The sequence below is a fragment of the Trichoplusia ni genome, chromosome 11 (assembly GCF_003590095.1).
Source record: "Trichoplusia ni isolate ovarian cell line Hi5 chromosome 11, tn1, whole genome shotgun sequence".
Classification (NCBI taxonomy): Eukaryota; Metazoa; Arthropoda; class Insecta; order Lepidoptera; family Noctuidae; genus Trichoplusia; species Trichoplusia ni.
This window is the reverse complement of record NC_039488.1, coordinates 9,356,598-9,374,381: the sequence shown is the minus strand read 5'-3', so window position 1 is coordinate 9,374,381 and position 17,784 is coordinate 9,356,598. Positions and strand designations below refer to the sequence as shown.

Here is a 17,784-nt window from a genome sequence, read left to right as displayed (position 1 = left end):
ACAATGCTACTGGTACGAATGCTTGGTACCAGTCCAATATTGAATTTCCCGATGAATTTTCTGCTAATGAGAAGGCGCTACATATTAAATATCGGGTAGTATAGAAATTCTATCCGCGGGAAAAGTGCCAGATGAGACGAGAGTTGGGAATACTTAGTACGTCACGACAAGCGAGCCCGCAAACTTTTATAAACTCGCTTCTATATTGTGACCATTAGAGTGGAAAGTACAACTTCTGCTCATGTCGAGCACATTGCCAGATCGCCCAATTTCGAATTAGACCTTATTGCGAGGAATTAGAAGCAGTTTTACAAACATTGTTGTGAGAGAAAGCACTTTCCGGTTGTGTGTCGTGTTGGATGACGCAGATGACGGTGTGACACGCCGAGCACGGCCCACCGACGGCTGCCAGTTGAGCCGAGTCCGCTCGTCTGCAAGGAGTGGACGTCACTCCTCTACACACACGTTTTCCGCGAATACTTAGTTGTCGAGTGTTAAGTAACTTAAACAAAACAAATGATATCCACCAGTTTGCTTATATTTTAGAAGATTGACCTCAGTGTGATTTAAGGTAAGTTTCTTAAATTATTTTGTAAAGTTCGTTCGTGTAAATAAATCTAAGTTATGATGTTTCTTAAGTTGAGACTAAGACTTAATAAACAAACTATTGACGTCATTAAAGTAGTTACTGTTCCGAGAAATATTTAGGTATGTTTTCCTTAAAGAGCGGGTGCATAAGCTCTTAAGTTAATTTATTCTGGGTCATAACAGGCAAGAAAGTATTATTTATTTAATCCCGAAAAATTCAACATAACTCACGATCAAACTTTAGAGTGGATGCTGGCACATTTCTAACTTATGTCCTCTAGAAGTCTACACAATAACTTACTTATAGTAGAGTATCTTCGTTCCTTTAGAAAAGCAATTAGAAACTTGAAAGTACTAAAGTTAAATAAGTGCGGTCTTTGATCAAATCTAAGCCTTCGGGCTTTAAAATTTTCAACTACTTTGGTAGTCAATGATAATATCCTAGAAAATCTTTTATTGAACATTAACCAAATTAATCAATTATTATTCTTATCAACATGTCCCATACGGCATGCCTATTCAAATCGAACTAGATTCAGACTTTCACATAACAAAAAAAGTGTGCTGCATTGTTTATTGATTAACAATGCAAGGTGCATCAATGTAGTTTCACATTATTAAATACTTGCAGCTCCAGGCATTCACTCACTTCATTTGACATATTTTTATCTATCAATCTGGCTTCGATTTTAAGTTATTAATTAGTAGGTTGACGACAAAAAATAGTCTTTAAACGGCTTTAATCTTTATGTCTATTGTTTTGGAAGAAATTATTGGCGTATTCACTTTATACTTGCATAAAGAGCATTATATCCGCCTTTAATATTCTTTAAATGTCTTATTTCTTAAAAAGCAATCCGGTTCAAGAAGTGGCACAAAGTACCGTACGTAGAAGACTTATCGCGAAAGAATTTTGGTATACGGGATATTAAGACAAAATAACGCATAAAATAACTCCGCTAATTTGCGACATTGAAGCAGGTCAACAATTTAAATATATCTGCGGACATAATATTTGTAACATGCTGTAAAATATCTACCCATAAACATATTAACTGGTTTCTAAATTTTCTTAAAACTATAAATTTTAAACGATGATAATTTTTGAACATTAATTTTAAATTGTGTAACAAATTAATTTATATTTTTATGTGGCTCTCTAAAACAATTTACTCTTATAAGCGTATCAAATAAATATTACATTAAAAAAGCATTAACTTGTTAGAGACAGTTACGGTCTTTTGCTTTGAAAATGAAAGTTTTGTCATTTAGCGGGACTACGACAATAGGGTTAATATGCCAATGCCAACAACGGAAGGAAAGCTGACAAAAAAACCGTTGCTGAGTAACGACGTGTGCGTATTACCTTATAACAATCGTAAAGGACTCGAGACTTACGAAATGCACACATAAGCTGGCACATACCTTTAAACACGAATATCCAAGAAAACGAAAGGAAATTAGTCATCTTGCGCTTGACATGTGTTATTTCACAGTGTGTAGCCAACCACCGAAAATCTGGTCACAAATTGCAAAGAATATCTTAAGTGGAGCTTGAATGAATGGCCTTATTAAATGACATGTAATAGGGGTCAAGCCCGCTGCCTTTTGGCACTGTTCCAGCATCAGAACGGCGTATGACGCTCTGAGGAAAATACTCATCATTATTCCCCGCTTTGGAAACAAAACTTACCTAAGTCAAACAAAATACACCCTTACCCTACATGAAAGATATTGCCAAATATTTGGCAAAAGCTCCTTTTCATTGCGAAAATCTTCTTCTGGAATCTTATTTTGGATCAAATGCCATTAACTAACCTTAACTACCCCTGAATACAGTATTTAAGTTAGTTTTTAAGAATAAATGTCATATAACAGAATTGGTCTAGGTTGTGTAGAAACACGTTATCAATACAAACATCTTAGCAAATTGCACTGCATTGTTCAATTTGGTTTCATAAGCGTTGCGCAGTTGTCATTAATTAAGAGGCCTTGGATACATGATCATTGATCTGTTCTAGTTGGGACTTCTTGTGAAGATATTACGGTACTCTTCAATGGTTTAGCATATCCTAACAAATATAACATGAGATTAGATGAAAGCGTCCAGTATCTGAAGTCTAACACGTATACATATAAAATACTTTTTGTACCATCCCCATCTTGGAAATACTTACTCATCCACTACAAACTAAAGTAGGTATATAGTATAGTATAATTTATATCCTAAGAAATAACGAAAGAACTTTATCCGAAGAAGAAATAAGAAAGGTCAACCTACAATAATAAAGTGTCGTAATGCAGGTAAGTAATTAATTTAATGACTAATAAAATTGTTCGCGGTGAAATAAAACTTACCGAACAATATGTATAAACTATACCTACACATGCAGTAGACATCAATGATTTTTTATTCGTCTGATTACGAAAGGATTTAAATCTTACACGGGCCCACATGATTTTCTTGCTCATCATTTTCTAGCTTTTTAGATTAACTACAAACCAGTTTTTCAATTTTAGAGCATAACTTTAAAATAATTTTCTTAATTTAATTTAAGAAAGAGGATTTCTTCCCCGTATAGGATGTATTTCAGCATTTATCACTAGACTAACTCTGAGTTGATGATTTGAGATTCCAATATTTGAAATGGAAGTTTCCTTTCGAAGTCTTAGAATAATTAAGAAATTACGTATAAGTAAACTTGGAAAAGTCACATTGGTACTTTGCCTACGTTGGGATCGAATCTGGACCCCGTGCTTACAATTTCATGCATAAAACAGTAACGCCGCCTCGACACCAAAATCGCTTAAAGAAGTCTCTAAATAGTGGACCATTTAATGGCAAAATTATCTATTGAACCTTAATCTTAATTAGCTTGGCGAATATACTCTCAGTACTACTTTTTAATTGTTATTCATTCATTCAATTCACAATTCCAAAATACAATTCACTCAACTATTTATTACATTTCATTCAAAGCAATTGGAATTTACAACTGAGATTCGGTTAGGAAATACTTAAAACATATAGAGATAAAATTTAGGTAAAATTAGGCTTCCATGATCCCTCTATTTTTAAGTTCACTTCGTAAATAAAGATCTACAATCCGAAGTTCAATACTACAGCTAGAACTAAAACGTTTAAAACAATCTAAATATGGCAGTGGTATAAGGTCGGTCCACTAACCCAGTGACCTTCAGGCAGCGACCGGTTACGCCGCATAACTGGTGCGCTCGCCCAAACATTACTATAATAACATACAAAAGAAAGCTTCGCTTCCACGGACGTTCCCATCACAAGTTTTACAAGTACATGACTAGAAACTCAATGCTTGCAGATGAGACTGAAGCGGATGGGAGTCGGGACGAGTTCCTTTACATATTTTTGGTTTATTAAATGATGCAACGGTTTACTCATTCGTATTTAGCGACCCCGCCGCGTCAGCTCATGATTAAGGACTCTGGTTGGGTCCGAGACTAGTCAGGCACTCCCGATAAACACGCGTGAGTAAACCGTTGCATCATTTAATAATGAATCAGTCTCACGATAGTTCCTATAAAAATATTTTTGTTTTGTTCTAAAGCAGAAAAATGCTTTTATTAACACAAATATTCGTTAGATAACATGTGTCTCTCCACTGCGTTCCATTGCTAAAAGCACCCCAAAGGCATGATGCGGATACAAATTTATTTTAATTTAATGATTCAAGTAAAAAGACCAAATCCATATTAGTAAGTCTGTTACATGTATACATCTATGTTTGGTAATGTATTTAAGTATTTTTTGTTACTTTTTGCAGATGGCCAGCAGTGCTATAACAAATGCAGTTCGGTTTTTCCTGCTCTTGACCTTTCTGGTCGCGACACATTCACAGTCGCTGTCTAACCCAACTTATAGCCCAGGTATTTACATCTAGATTATAAGTTAATAAAACAATTAAGAACTTATTACTTTTAAAATCTTGGAGGGAAAATTACACGAAACATAAAAAAATAACAGCTAGCCTACCTTCGTTCAAACAGACAAATTAATTTGAATGAAACTTGTGTATAGAACCTCGTTTTTTCCTATCCAATTTTTTTTTTCTTAACAGATGAAGTTTCTACGAACTTAGGCGAAGTGGAGTCGCGTGACAATGGGCAGGAGCTGGAGTTCCGGTACCACGACCACGATCAGCTCACGAGGTACCTGCGATCCGTGTCGGCGAGGTATCCCGCGCTCACCGCTCTCTACTCCATAGGGAAGTCCGTGCAAGGTACCGTAGCAACTCATTTTTTATAAATGTTAATAGGTCTTACGTACCTATCAATATAAAACAACATTATAGAAAGTCTTACAATTTTAAAAGAAATATTATGATTTAGTTTATATATAAAAGATAAGATGAAAATCGCTTTTACCGCCACTTTTAAGAAGACATTTTCATAATAAGAAACTATCGATCCTTAGTAACAATAAATAAATTATGTTACAAAGCACTTTCAGTCGCTGCCGGGCTGTGGGAAATCTCAATATATTAATTGTTCTTTAGTCGCATTACGATGGCCACAAACTATGATTAGATAGAAAACCTAGTTTATGAAGTAGGTACCTTATCACTCATGACATTTTTCTGATGGTAGTGAGGTTACAGCTTCTACCTAATAGAACTGTCCTTCTCTAAAAGTTTACTAGGTAGTGCCTATACCTCGTAAACAACAGCTGAGAAAGAAAATGTTCAACATTTTATTGATAACTCGGAGAACCCTTCAAAAGTTAGAAGAATATTTTGTTTTAGTAGAAGTAAGTGGGAGGCATTACGTGTATTTACTATAGATCTGAAAAAACAAAATGCAGCTTGTCCGAATCTGGTAGATATCCAGGATACAAGCGCAAATTTAGATTAGAAACCACAGCTAAATTGATGATCAAGTAACGAAAAAAGGTATTTCGCCAAGGCTTAGTTTAACAAAATAATGAAAACGATGAATTTTTTTACGAGATTATCTTGAGAATGTTCCTATTCCAAATACGTACACCGGTACACAGGTCCAACATTCAGAGGCCTTGTTGAGATTTAAAATCTTAAACGAAATTATTCTTATTTTTGTAGATACTAAGGCTCACTCTTTGTTCAGGTCGAGATCTGTGGGTGATGGTAGTATCGGCGTCTCCGTACGAGCACATGATCGGCAAGCCCGACGTGAAATACGTCGCCAACATTCACGGAAACGAAGCTGTCGGTCGCGAACTACTTCTGCACCTGATACAAGTTAGTCACAACCGGTGTTTACTTCCTCACCACCGACATAACTGTTCACTGCTAACTATCGTTTATCTGCATACTTGCACCCATTAAACATGGCTATTTAAGCCAGCGGGCCAGTTTTCATTTCTTATTTGTAGATATAGTATCTAAGAGGAAAGCATAAATCAAATGACGTGTAAACTTAAAATACACAACATCAATAAATAACGCTATGAATAGGCCAACTGGATTCCAAATTTCAGAGAAATAACACCCCTTTCAAACGACGACAACGACTGATCAATTAATTTCTTTTTTTCAGCACCTTGTCACGTCATATGATACAGATCCGTACATAAAATGGCTGCTGGATAACACGAGGATTCATCTGATGCCCTCGATGAACCCGGACGGTTTCGCAATCTCGAAGGAAGGACAATGTGACAACACATATGGCAGGTGAGAGCTTCACCACACTAGTTTAATGTCATTGCTAAACTACAATCATAAATCGTATAGGATATGAGGGTCTAAACAAAAGGTCTGTACCACATTGTCGCGGTTTGGTGGTCGCGAATGCCCTACATGTTCACTGAAAAGGACAATAATACTACTATTAAACAATTAAATCTATAAAATGCAGTTTCACAACATATCTAAAAGCGTGTGAAATGATGATCATTTATTGTACTCGTATAAATACAGGCATATGCGAGTGAAATAATTTTGTTAGATCTCTTAACAAATAATAAATCATCTGTTTTTGGTTGTCTCAGGCACAATGCTCGCCGATACGACCTGAACAGGAACTTCCCCGACTACTTCAAGGCGAACATGAAGCAGCCGCAACCTGAAACAGAAGCAATCAAGGAATGGATCTCCAAGATCCAGTTTGTTCTGTCCGGCTCCCTGCACGGCGGCGCGCTCGTCGCCTCATACCCCTTCGACAACACGCCTAGTGCCAGTAACTATCAGACACTTTTATTGTTCACTAACCATGTTCAATGGCCTTTTACATTACCTACTTCCGGCCATCATGTGTCATGCTAATCGTAGCATTGTAAGCGGAAGAAATTATCCGCTGTTATTGCAGCATGACGAAAAGGTGTCACAAGATTTGATCGATTCTAGTTTCCTAAAATTGCTTTTTGAATCCTAGTGTAACGTATATTAAGATTGAAAAAGTAAATGTGTTTAATAATTAATATCAAAAAGCTACGAAATGGAAAAGCTATAATTACGTCGTTTTATTTTCACGCAAATCAGGACTATGCAGATCATCTATCCTATGTTCTGGTGAGGTATCGCTTAAAAATAACATAACATTCATTCAGTGTATTGTTAAGCTAATAATGTACGTTTTGTGCAACATGTGGCCTGAACGCAGTGTTCCAAAGCTACGCGCACTCGCCGTCGATAGCGCCGGACGACGACGTGTTCCGGCACCTGTCGCTGGTGTACTCCAACAACCACGCCAAGATGTCCCGCGGCGTGTCCTGCAAGTCCGGCTCGCCGAGGTTCGAGAAGGGCATCACTAATGGCGCCGCTTGGTATCCGCTCACAGGTATAATTAAATGAAAAGGTCTTCGAGTTTTCTCGAGAGGCGGCGCGGACGTATTCATAGCTCAATTTCGAGTTTCCAATTTTTATGGGATAGGGGTGAATCCTGGGAGGGTCGCCCCGAAAGTTTCGATTCGGCAGAGAAATAGAATACGCCGTCTCATCATGAAACACCCCTAATAATTGAAACTTAAACTTACATCTAGTATACTCTTAGAATCGAAGTATAGTAACGTCGTAACATAGGTATTCAATGAGAACCGATCAAACTGTAAGTTCAAGCTTAAATCCTCCTATTTTACACAATTTACACCATGATGATTAATTTTATTTCAGGTGGTATGCAAGACTATAACTACATATGGCATGGCTGCATGGAAATCACGTTAGAGATCTCCTGCTGCAAGTATCCTCCAGCACATGAATTAGCAAAGTATTGGCAAGACAACAAACAGGTAATACGACTGTTTAAGGAGTTATTTGTAGATACTAAAATACATAATAATATGTACTTAAACAAAGTTAAAACACACGTTTGGCTTTGTTCTATATTTTATTTAAATTAATCTTATCTTATTTTTTTTATAGAAACATAGGGCAACGTTGATCTGTTTTTTAAACAACATAAAATGAGCGTTAAAAACTTAAAATTGTGCTATCATAGTTTTCGGTAACGGTTATTAGTTACTTCAAATAAATATCATAACGCTGTCACTCTCAGGTGTCTAATATTTTTTAATAAAAATACGTTCTACAAATTTAAAGACGAAAATTATTCTAAGTGAATAAGCTAAATTAGATCTTTGAGAAATAAAAAATACCTGTTGCAAATAAAATAAACAATAGCAGAGAAGGGGAGATAGAGACGGCAGAATTCCAGGCTGCGTCGTCGCCATAGATTCCTATAACGCCACACGCTACTCTAGGGCCCGCGTTGCCAGTCGTCGCTGACAGCGGGTTTCCTCCCTGTCCGAGGTCATCCTGCTGCGCATGGAGCACTAGTGTGCGTCCCAGAATATTATTAGGCCCTCTTAATGAAATCACGCTGTCAACAAAATTCAATTCGGCTTGCCGGTCGGCCTCAAACTGGATATTGCCGAGATCACCCACATGTCGGAATTCATGTTGCCTTCCAGCATGCTCATCGCCAGTGGGGTTAAAGTGTGGTCCTGCTGCATCGCAAGTAGTAGTATCACCTAGTTCATGTACGTGAAATCCGTATAGCCCAGGGGCCATTCCAACAATTCGTCCAGAAACGCGAACTCCTTCTGTCGTTTCCGTAAAAGTAACAGCGCCAACCACACCTCCAGATCTTAAGAGTGATATAGCTGTTCTACTGCCATCATTGGCAGTAGCAACCGTAAAAAGCAAAACGATATAACACCAACGGACGAACATTGTAGATTGTGCAAACACGTCCAGTTCAATACGCAGACAACAAACAATAATTCGAATAAGCAGAGCCTATCATTAAAAACCTGAATTCTGTGATAAGTATCGATAAGATGCGATCATGTATTGTGTTCACTTAAAATGTTACAGTATACTTGAAACGTTAATGTGTTTGTTCGTTGATTTTATTAAATTAGCTTTTAAATCTCAAAGCTGAACTGAGCTTTCGGTATATGACCTCATAATTATTATATGAAGAGAAAACATACTTCTACATGGAGGAAGTATATCATTAAGATTCATCTCCAATTATAGTAGTGACCATCGTCCCATCATAACAAAAAGAAAACATTGTAACGGACTCAGGTGCTACCATATGTGATATTATGATTAGCTATAGGTACATGAACTGAGATTGTACTCACTTATGATAAGGAATAACTTATCATGATCGATAAACTATAACCGTAATTGATGTCCTTTGTTTAAACTAATTTTATCTACCGATAACCAATATAAACACAATAATATCAACACACAACAACATAGCCATTAAACATCAGATATGTCAAATGAAAACAGCAAGCAAAAATAAGTGAAGAACTTAGGTACTTATTTTTTTAGAGACTTTTACTTTCTTAGATTTAGTGATATTTCTTTTAGATATCATAATAAATCTAAATCATTGGTCAACAATGACACCTCCCACACATTCTCTGCCTTATGTAGCTACCTAGACTACCTAGTAGTACCTTAATTGAAGAATTTCTTTTATTATTCTCTACAGTCCCTCATCAAGTATTTGGCTGAAGCTCACCGAGGAGCGCATGGATTCGTGATGGATGAAAATGGCAACCCCGTAGAGCGCGCCTCCGTTAAAGTTAAAGGCCGTGAAGTTACGTACCACACTACTAAGTATGGCGAATTCTGGCGTATTTTACTGCCCGGAACATACAGGATCGACGTAAGTATTAAAAAAAACATAATTAGTATACCATTCACAGATCTCAACTTTAAAATAAGAAGACTGTTTTAAACACAAGACGGTAGATTTCGATGCTCTTTTTTTATAACAAAGAACAGACTATTCGTTTTCAAAGGTAGATAGATACTCTGGTACCTAAACTCTGAAAAAACAGTATCTCTTTTACTCGTAGGTACTAAATATACATTTTCCAAGTTTTCTAAAGTAAGACTTTAAAAAATACAAAATATTATGAAAGATATTTTTTTATACATATTTTTTTGTTTGCAGGTTTCAGCTGAAGGATACCTGCCCCAAGAAGTCGAATTTATTGTTATAGACAACCATCCTACACTCTTAAACGTGACTCTACATTCAGCCAAAGTAAGCACTAGTTTAAAAAAATAACAATTCCTTAATCGATTTTAAAGCTGTATGTAAGTGCCTATTTGTATCTGCCCTATCTACCCAGACTTGAGTGCTAATCCTAATGACGATGTAGGTAAAAGGTGGTTTTCCTTTAAAGAATTAAGTACTTACCTCAAGTCAAAACTACGTTAAGTGGCATGTAATGTAGAACCCGGTTGCAGTTTACAATTACGTAAGTATGTATGCGACCTAACTATGCAACTCCTCTTGTCAGCCAATTGTCTTTGTAAATATAAAATTCTCTCTAACATATTTCCTAACATGGTGGTGTGGTTTCAATTGGTTTCTATGGCCTTTAGGGAGACCTAGCGAAGGTGTTGAACTCGCTGCCGGCGCGCGTGCAGAAGACTACAGCGCCTCCAGCCCGACCAACCCCGGTCACGGCCGCGCCTGTTAGTGACGGTGTCATTGTGTTCCCCGAAGACTGATCCCGTTCAATTTGATCCTAGTTACCTTTGAAAATTATGCAGTTATTTTTTATTTTATTTTTATGAAATGTTACTCAATGTTGCCTTTATTTTTATAGTGATGTAAGTAAAATGTTGTAAAATTGCCTGCTTAGTAGTTTCTCCCAATATTTATCTAAGTACAAATATTCGTGTGATTTTAGTTTTATAGGAAAATACATAACATATTCCTCTCATAATTGTACATAATATTATTTCAAATCCTGTGTATTATTATAGCATCCGTATTTTATAGAATCGTCCCAAGGCAAAGGTGAGTTACTTAACTAGATTTTTAAACAAGATATTAGAAAATATACATAACAAATGCATGCACTTAAATTATTATTAGGTATGCACGCAAAATTGAATCATCGACTGGTGGTATACTTTAAATAGGTACCTTACAATTATCTATATGGGTAGATAAACCCATATAGATAATTGTAATCAAAAATGCTTTGGTTGCGTTTATCCGTCTGCTTTACTGGGGCCTATCACCAACTCATAAATGTTGCAGCAGTGGAAGAAAGACGGCACTCTACGGCCTTATTGCGCTATCTCGCTTCCACAGTCTCAAGAGTTTTACTTAAAAAGGTGGTAATAGACACCTGTGTGTGTTGCAACATGATTAAACAGATCGTTTTATAATTTCTTGTGTAACGTTGCAGCGTATTGATGGCGGTCCCTACTACCGCCCAGTGGCGCTGCCCCCGCGGCCGCCCGGCTCGCCGCCACCCTCGCCCGGCATCTTCGCATCGCTCACCAACTCTTTCAACAGCATAGTCTCCAACTTCTTTGGATAAACTTACAACAACTTCATTCACAGCACAGATGGACACTTTGTCCTACAGACAAAAATAACCGTATTTTGAAACTGGTTTACTATGCAACGGATAGCGGAACATGTTTAGGACATCAGCTATTAGAAGAATAATTATGCTGGATACGTCGAAGTTCGCGTTAACCTAAGGCAATGTATGTCTTGCTTATAAGTAATGATTGTCTAGCGCCTTCTAAGACGAATGATGTCCTATATAAACCAAGATTAGTCCACGAAAGGTGCATCTATCTTGTCAAGAACTACAATACTTGTCGCCGGTGTACATTTATTCTCATTAGTTGAACAACTAGAAATAGAGGTAGGCAAGGCGTAGGCTGTTTTTCGTCCACTATAGCTGGAGACGAATACTTAGGTATCTCTAGGTTTTCAGCTAGAAGGGCGGTTTTAATGGAGGCCTAAGAAAATTAAACCTGTTCTGTAAAATATGTATAAGTAAATATCTACTATATAATGAATATTTTCAGTTTTATTTGTAAAACGTGTGTCCTTAGGCACGTGAATTGTTTATCATTATAAACAAAAAGGTATTAACCTCCACTGATATGCCAAATACTAGTACGAAGGTATATCAATAATAAATTATCATGAACAACAAAACAATGAAAATTAAGGAATTTGTAAATATCATGTAGCGGTTAAGATATAGATGTTAGAAATACGATTAAAAGACTAATTTATTACATAATTTTCGTTTAATTTTTGATCCATGCATCGTTGACTCACAGTAACTTGAAACATGTTTTAAACCTCAGACTTGTCTGAAAATATTTAGATGTAAAAAAAGATTAACAACTAAACAATATTATAATAAGGTAGGTACGGTCAATAACAGAAGTCGGTCAACGCAATCGATTTTAAAAACGACTGCAAACAAATAATTTTAATGAACTGCTGTTGCGATACAAGGTAACCAAGTAGACGCGACAACTTGTATAGGTAACAAATAGTAAACACCTATTCCTACAATCACTAAAAAAATAGCAGTCAGTAAGTCGGACTATTTTACGAACTTCTGTTGCTGCCTGTACAAAAAGTGTTGTTTTATGCGTCTGCGTCCACTTTCACTTGATCTCTAGCCACTTGGAAGGCGGCGATCAGTGCCGCTAGCTCGATACGCTCGCTGCAGCCCGACGCGAGGCGCGCCTCCGCATCCGCCATTTTGATTAGCAATGTGATAAGAACTTCTGGAGGTAATTTCGCTGAAATGACGAGAAGAATAATATAAATCTTGATAAAAAGTTAAAAGTACAGAGTAGTTACGTTAAAAAAGGTATATACAAACCTCTTTGAATAATGGTATGAACTTCAGTCAAAATATCACCCAGCGCTAAACCCTTCGTAATCTTGAGGTCCTGAATATCTGAGAGGTAGTTAAGGCAAATAAGACAGTCAAGTTGATGGCAAAAAACAATCACACGTAAGTGCCCACTATCTATATGCTGAAGATAAGACGGCGATGATAAGACATTATTTTGAACCCTTTAAACAATAAACAATGTATTGTTTGCGGCGCTTATGCTTCTTAAATGCATTATTTTACTTTGATACACTAAAGAACATAATAGCCGTAGATATATTGGCCTTAATTAGAAGATATAATTACAATTTAGGGAGACCTGAAGGCAGGAGACTGACACAGAAGATTAAGAAACCTTGTCCCGAAAATAATAGGAAAAGGTTGTCTGTCAAATATCGCTCTTAGCGATAAGGCCGCCCATTGTGGCACCATGTAACTATCTATTTGTATCCAATCCTTTACTTATGTGGTGTACTATAAAGAATATTCTATTCTATTCTAAAAGGGTAATACACGTAATACCGTAATACACGGGTGTACAACGAAGAAGACGTCATGGTATTTAAAGGATACTCTTAAAACAGACAGCGAAGTCGTTCTCATTGAGCAGCCAGTTGAGTATGAGGTTGATGTCGGAGCGCAGCGGGTGGCCCACACACGTGTACACGTTGTCTTCCGTGACGTCTCGGTACGCCAGCCATGTACTCTGCAGCGTGTTCAAAACCTTCCGCATGTCACCACCAGATAGCGCCAGTAAAGCTTTTATCCCATCCTCTGATATTTTTACACTATACAAAATAAGTTATTGGTGTAAATGAAATTTAAGCGCTTTAAGAATTGTGAAATATATCCCTAATCCCACCTAAATATTTATTAATTCAAGCACTGGAAGACGCTTCAAAATAGTACTATCAAACATGTTTAGTACTTATTAAGTTTAGCAGTATTATTAGCTTAAGCAGAAAATAAGTAACAGATATTAGACTTTCAAGAAGTGTCCTTACTGACACCTAAAAAGGAGAAATCAGATCATGAAGGAAATAACGAACCCCTCAGCGTTAGCCACTTCTTGCAGTCGCGGCACTATTTGGCTCTGCTGCAGCGGTGCGAAGCGGAAACGCGTGCATCTTGACTGCAGCGCTGGTATTATCTTCCCCAAATAGTTGCAAATTATACAGAACCTCACGTTTTCAGTGTATTTTTCTATGACTGAAACAAAATTTGTAGCCTAATAAAACAAAAGACGAAAAAAATGCTTCACAAAAAACCCTTCCTCAAATGGAGGTAATTATTATACTAGTTTTTCTTAAAGTGACTCAGGATATTAATGTAGGTCTTTAAATAATAAAAACAAGTTTTAACATAACAACAAGGTAGTATATTTATTGTACGCTGCAAATTTTTGAGGATTCTTTTCGTTGGACTTTTCTCAAAGTCTTCCTGTTCATGATGAGGGATTGCACGGGTTCCGAAGGAGCGTGGCCATTGGCTTCTGAATGCTTGGTCTCTGGAGACTTGCGGGCTACAGGGACCGGCGGCAGGCGACGTAGCTCCATGCCCAGTACCCGAGCTACTAGCTTAGTGAATGCGTTGTTAACCTAGAATACAAAAAAAAATCTTTAAATATATATTTATTCAAAGCCGAACTTCAAGGAATTTTGGTAAGTTCTAAGATAAAAGATAATTATTAAGATATATTAAATGGGCATTTTGAAATATGTTGTTAAATTATGGGTCTTCAAACATAAAAAGTGTTGTTACCATCTCCCCCGTCCTCGCGGACCCCTTATACGACTCCAGTAAGTGTTCCGAAGCAAATTTCTGAACACACGAGAGTCTCACAGCCCTCTGGTGTTCCAGATCCGACTTATTACCAAACATTGCCATCAATGGTTTCGACAATTCTTTCTCAAACATGTCTTTCACTTTCCGAACCCAAATTATTAGCCTTTCGAAACTCTGAAGATTGGTTAGGTCGTAAACAAACAAAATAATCTGAAAGAAAATGTTCAAATATATTATTCCTGATTTTCTATAGCATAGTACCAAAAATGACCCCTTGAAAGGAAGTCATCAAAGCACGTTGCTTTTTCTTTCTCCAATACTTGTTTTATAAAACTTACGTCAGAAGCATAGAGATAGTTAGTCAACATGTGTGTAGCCAACGCATTGCCGGCCACGTCACACAGTTGTAGCGGCACAGGGGGGCGCAGCCCTATGCACTGGCCGGCCATCACCTCCGCGCCCTGCGTGCTGCCGATTGCAGCCGTGCCGGTCCCTCCCAAGTAACGGTGGCATAAGCAGCTCTAGCAAAGACAGACGTCCTTTAACGAAGAACATTTCAACTATATTTAATTACACTTGTAACTAGTAAATGCTTACCTTCCCAGTTGCAGGCTCCCCAACAACAGTAATCTTAATTGTTTTGGACTGAACCACTTCGTCTTCACTGTCGGACATTGTAAATAACATTCCATTGACAAACTCATTTAAAGAAAATTATATTAACCACTATCAGTTATATAACAAATCAATTGTTAGAACAAAATATTAGAATGTAAAAATAGAACATTCATTGTTTTGTTTTGGTAAAAATAACCATGGCAACTAACTATCTTGTAAAACGCTGGAATTCCCTATTATTCTCAAATATTCTTATCAATTAGTTAAAAATAGTGGTAACTTATTTATTTTTTGCCCGCGATTTCTAATTTCTTCCATGGGAACATGGTTCGAGGAAAAAAGTAGTTGCGTCTTTTTTAACACCATAAATTCTTGACGTAAAGACAGAAAGATTGATTTCGCTTGTATAGAGTTAGTATGGAGTAAATTAATTAGATATAGAGGTGTCTTAGTTATATTTTATTAACTAATTATTTTTTCCAAGTGTAGTTTTGGAGAATGAATAAAAAACATGTGAGATTTAGTAAGCCTTCTTAAAAAACAAATTGTATCTAGGACAATGTTAAGATCCCTTGTGAGACTGTACATATTACCAGCAAAAGCTTATTTAAATTTAGCTGTAAATTTCAGTTTGCTACTAAAAATATATAGCAAGGTTAGCAGCAGGGCCGGGTCTAAAGGCCCAGGGCCCGGGAGGCAACAAAGCAGTGGAGGGTTGATTCAAGTTATTTTCATTTAAGTAGTGAAAAATTAATCGAGCTTGTTTTTAGATGCATAGTGTCAATAATGTGGGCTTCTACTGTGGTTTCATATTTTTCTTTTAATTTCATCAGGAGTGCTGGCCCATAGGCACTGGCCTAAAGTGCCTTATGGATAATACGGCACTGGTTAGCAGTATTCATTTTACTGCTGCTTCTTACGTGGCCTTATTTAACCAAAAGACCTGGAGGATTGTAATATTTTCCACATGTTATAACACAATAAAAATAGAAAGGGAATCCATTACCATAATATTATTATGCAATCTAATATAATAATGCAATACTTACTTCTCCTAAGAGCATTTTGTGCATCATTGGTCATTGCATCAGCCTCATCCAGAATAATCAGTTTTGGTCCAGCTTTAAATATAGTTCTAGTTGATGCAAAGTTAAGTATCTGCCCTCTCACAATGCCAATACCTCGGTCATCAGATGCATTTAATTCTAATACCTGTAATTACATTTCTCATTATCAGCCCAGCAGATTCAAAGATCACTGTAGCAGATTGCAGTTATGCAATATAGAAGTCCTTTTCCTTAATATTTTGAGGTTGCCAGCCAAACACTAGTCTTACAAGGGCAACATGATACCCTTGCGCTGATAAGACTGCTATTGAAATAAGTAAGAATATTCCACATACAGTGCAAATACACATATTCTATTCAGTTAATGCAGTATTTATCTTTGATGTAAACATTGATTTTAGGCTTTCCGGTACCTAGATAAACCTTAAGAGGTTTTCAATGTTTATATTTAACACAACATTTATATGAGATTAATTTAATGGCATAGATCAATTATAAGTGGTTGTTACATTATCTACATGAGAAGATAATTCTGTTAATAGACTTTTTAGGTATGTTATTAAGCCTGAAACACTTACCATTGAATTAAATTGCTGTGGTGTATACATTTGTTTTGCACAAGCCAATATTGTTGATGTCTTTCCCGTTCCTGGGGGCCCATAAAACAGCAGATGGGGCAGTTGATTTGCACTCATAAATTGGTTAACTAAAATAAGCAACAAGTTAATTCTCACTTACATTCTTCTACTTTAGGTATGTTATTTATTTAAATATTTGTGTTCACAGTAAGATGCCAATGCAATCTCAAAGTCTCACTAAGCTAAAGGGCATCAAACTAAGGACTCTCTGTTGAGGCCCATTTCCCTAAACACATTTCCACAAAACAATCCTTTGTATCATCAATTTTATAGATAGTCCATTATGTAGGGGCTATCGACAACATGAAGAACCAGCTTTTCAAGTGCTCCTGGATTGCACAGAAGTAGCAAACTACTGGGCAGAGATTCAGGAGGGAGTTGATTCAAGATGGCTGGACTGACCGCCTCCCACAACCAACCCTACGCACCCATAGTGGGTTTGGCGCCAATTGAAAGCCTAAGCGCGTAAATGGGAGCACACCAACAAGAAAGTCTTCAGCAAGAAAAAAAAACAGAAAAGACGTAAGTACAAAGTTATCAGAAGTAAACAAAGATAGGTACTTACTTGTTTTAATAATATCATCGTGAGATATTAGTTCTTCTAATTTTGAAGGACGATATTTTTCCACCCTTAAAACAATAACGTGTTAATACAATTAATTTCTCATGTAGTATCAAAAGTAATTCCGGTGCAATGAAATAGTTAACCTACCATGGCAAATTCTTGCTAACTTCGCCTACAACCATATTTGACAAATGTGTATTCAATAATTGTAATGTTAGGTTATTTTCAAAAATGGTAAGCTTAGTAATTGAGTTATGGTAAATAAAGCCCGAAACAACAACATACAATAAGAAACTTTGCCGCCAATACGTCAAATTGACATCTGTCACTGTGGGTACTGGGGCAGTGGGGCCTGCGCCCAAT

At 36.8% G+C, this 17,784-nt stretch overlaps 4 protein-coding genes across 6 annotated transcripts; 1 reads left to right on the top strand and 3 right to left on the bottom strand.

Annotated features, from left to right (window-relative positions):
- The first annotated feature begins 35 nt into the window (after positions 1 to 35).
- LOC113498506 (carboxypeptidase M-like) lies at positions 36 to 12,136 on the top strand. 3 transcript variants are annotated; one of them, XM_026878526.1, is made up of 11 exons: positions 36 to 571; positions 4,389 to 4,491; positions 4,683 to 4,844; positions 5,707 to 5,840; positions 6,139 to 6,275; positions 6,593 to 6,780; positions 7,204 to 7,380; positions 7,713 to 7,831; positions 9,556 to 9,732; positions 10,024 to 10,116; positions 11,279 to 12,136. In XM_026878526.1, exons 2-11 carry the CDS (start codon positions 4,389 to 4,391, stop codon positions 11,411 to 11,413), a joined length of 1,425 nt encoding a protein of 474 aa, XP_026734327.1. In that variant the 5' UTR covers positions 36 to 571; the 3' UTR covers positions 11,414 to 12,136. The 3 variants fall into 3 exon arrangements, with proteins under 3 accessions (XP_026734327.1, XP_026734325.1, XP_026734326.1); XM_026878524.1 differs by having other exon boundaries at positions 37 to 571; positions 7,189 to 7,380; XM_026878525.1 differs by lacking the exon at positions 11,279 to 12,136 and adding an exon at positions 10,461 to 10,804 and having other exon boundaries at positions 40 to 571; positions 7,189 to 7,380.
- LOC113498510 (superoxide dismutase [Cu-Zn]-like) lies at positions 8,086 to 8,811 on the bottom strand. The gene has a single exon (XM_026878532.1). The coding sequence runs from the start codon at positions 8,772 to 8,774 to the stop codon at positions 8,172 to 8,174; it is 603 nt and encodes a 200-aa protein (XP_026734333.1). The 5' UTR covers positions 8,775 to 8,811; the 3' UTR covers positions 8,086 to 8,171.
- On the bottom strand, positions 12,125 to 17,724 carry LOC113498508 (replication factor C subunit 5). The gene is made up of 8 exons (XM_026878531.1): positions 17,569 to 17,724; positions 17,422 to 17,486; positions 16,797 to 16,924; positions 16,201 to 16,363; positions 13,798 to 13,957; positions 13,322 to 13,536; positions 12,734 to 12,811; positions 12,125 to 12,650 (listed from the first exon to the last, which is right to left on the bottom strand). Exons 1-8 carry the CDS (start codon positions 17,601 to 17,603, stop codon positions 12,493 to 12,495), a joined length of 1,002 nt encoding a protein of 333 aa, XP_026734332.1. The 5' UTR covers positions 17,604 to 17,724; the 3' UTR covers positions 12,125 to 12,492.
- LOC113498512 (ras-related protein Rab-28-like) lies at positions 13,966 to 14,942 on the bottom strand. Its single transcript, XM_026878534.1, has 2 exons — positions 14,510 to 14,942; positions 13,966 to 14,346 (listed from the first exon to the last, which is right to left on the bottom strand). The coding sequence occupies exons 1-2, from the start codon at positions 14,663 to 14,665 to the stop codon at positions 14,131 to 14,133; spliced, it is 372 nt and encodes a 123-aa protein (XP_026734335.1). The 5' UTR covers positions 14,666 to 14,942; the 3' UTR covers positions 13,966 to 14,130.
- Positions 17,725 to 17,784: the final 60 nt, after the last annotated feature.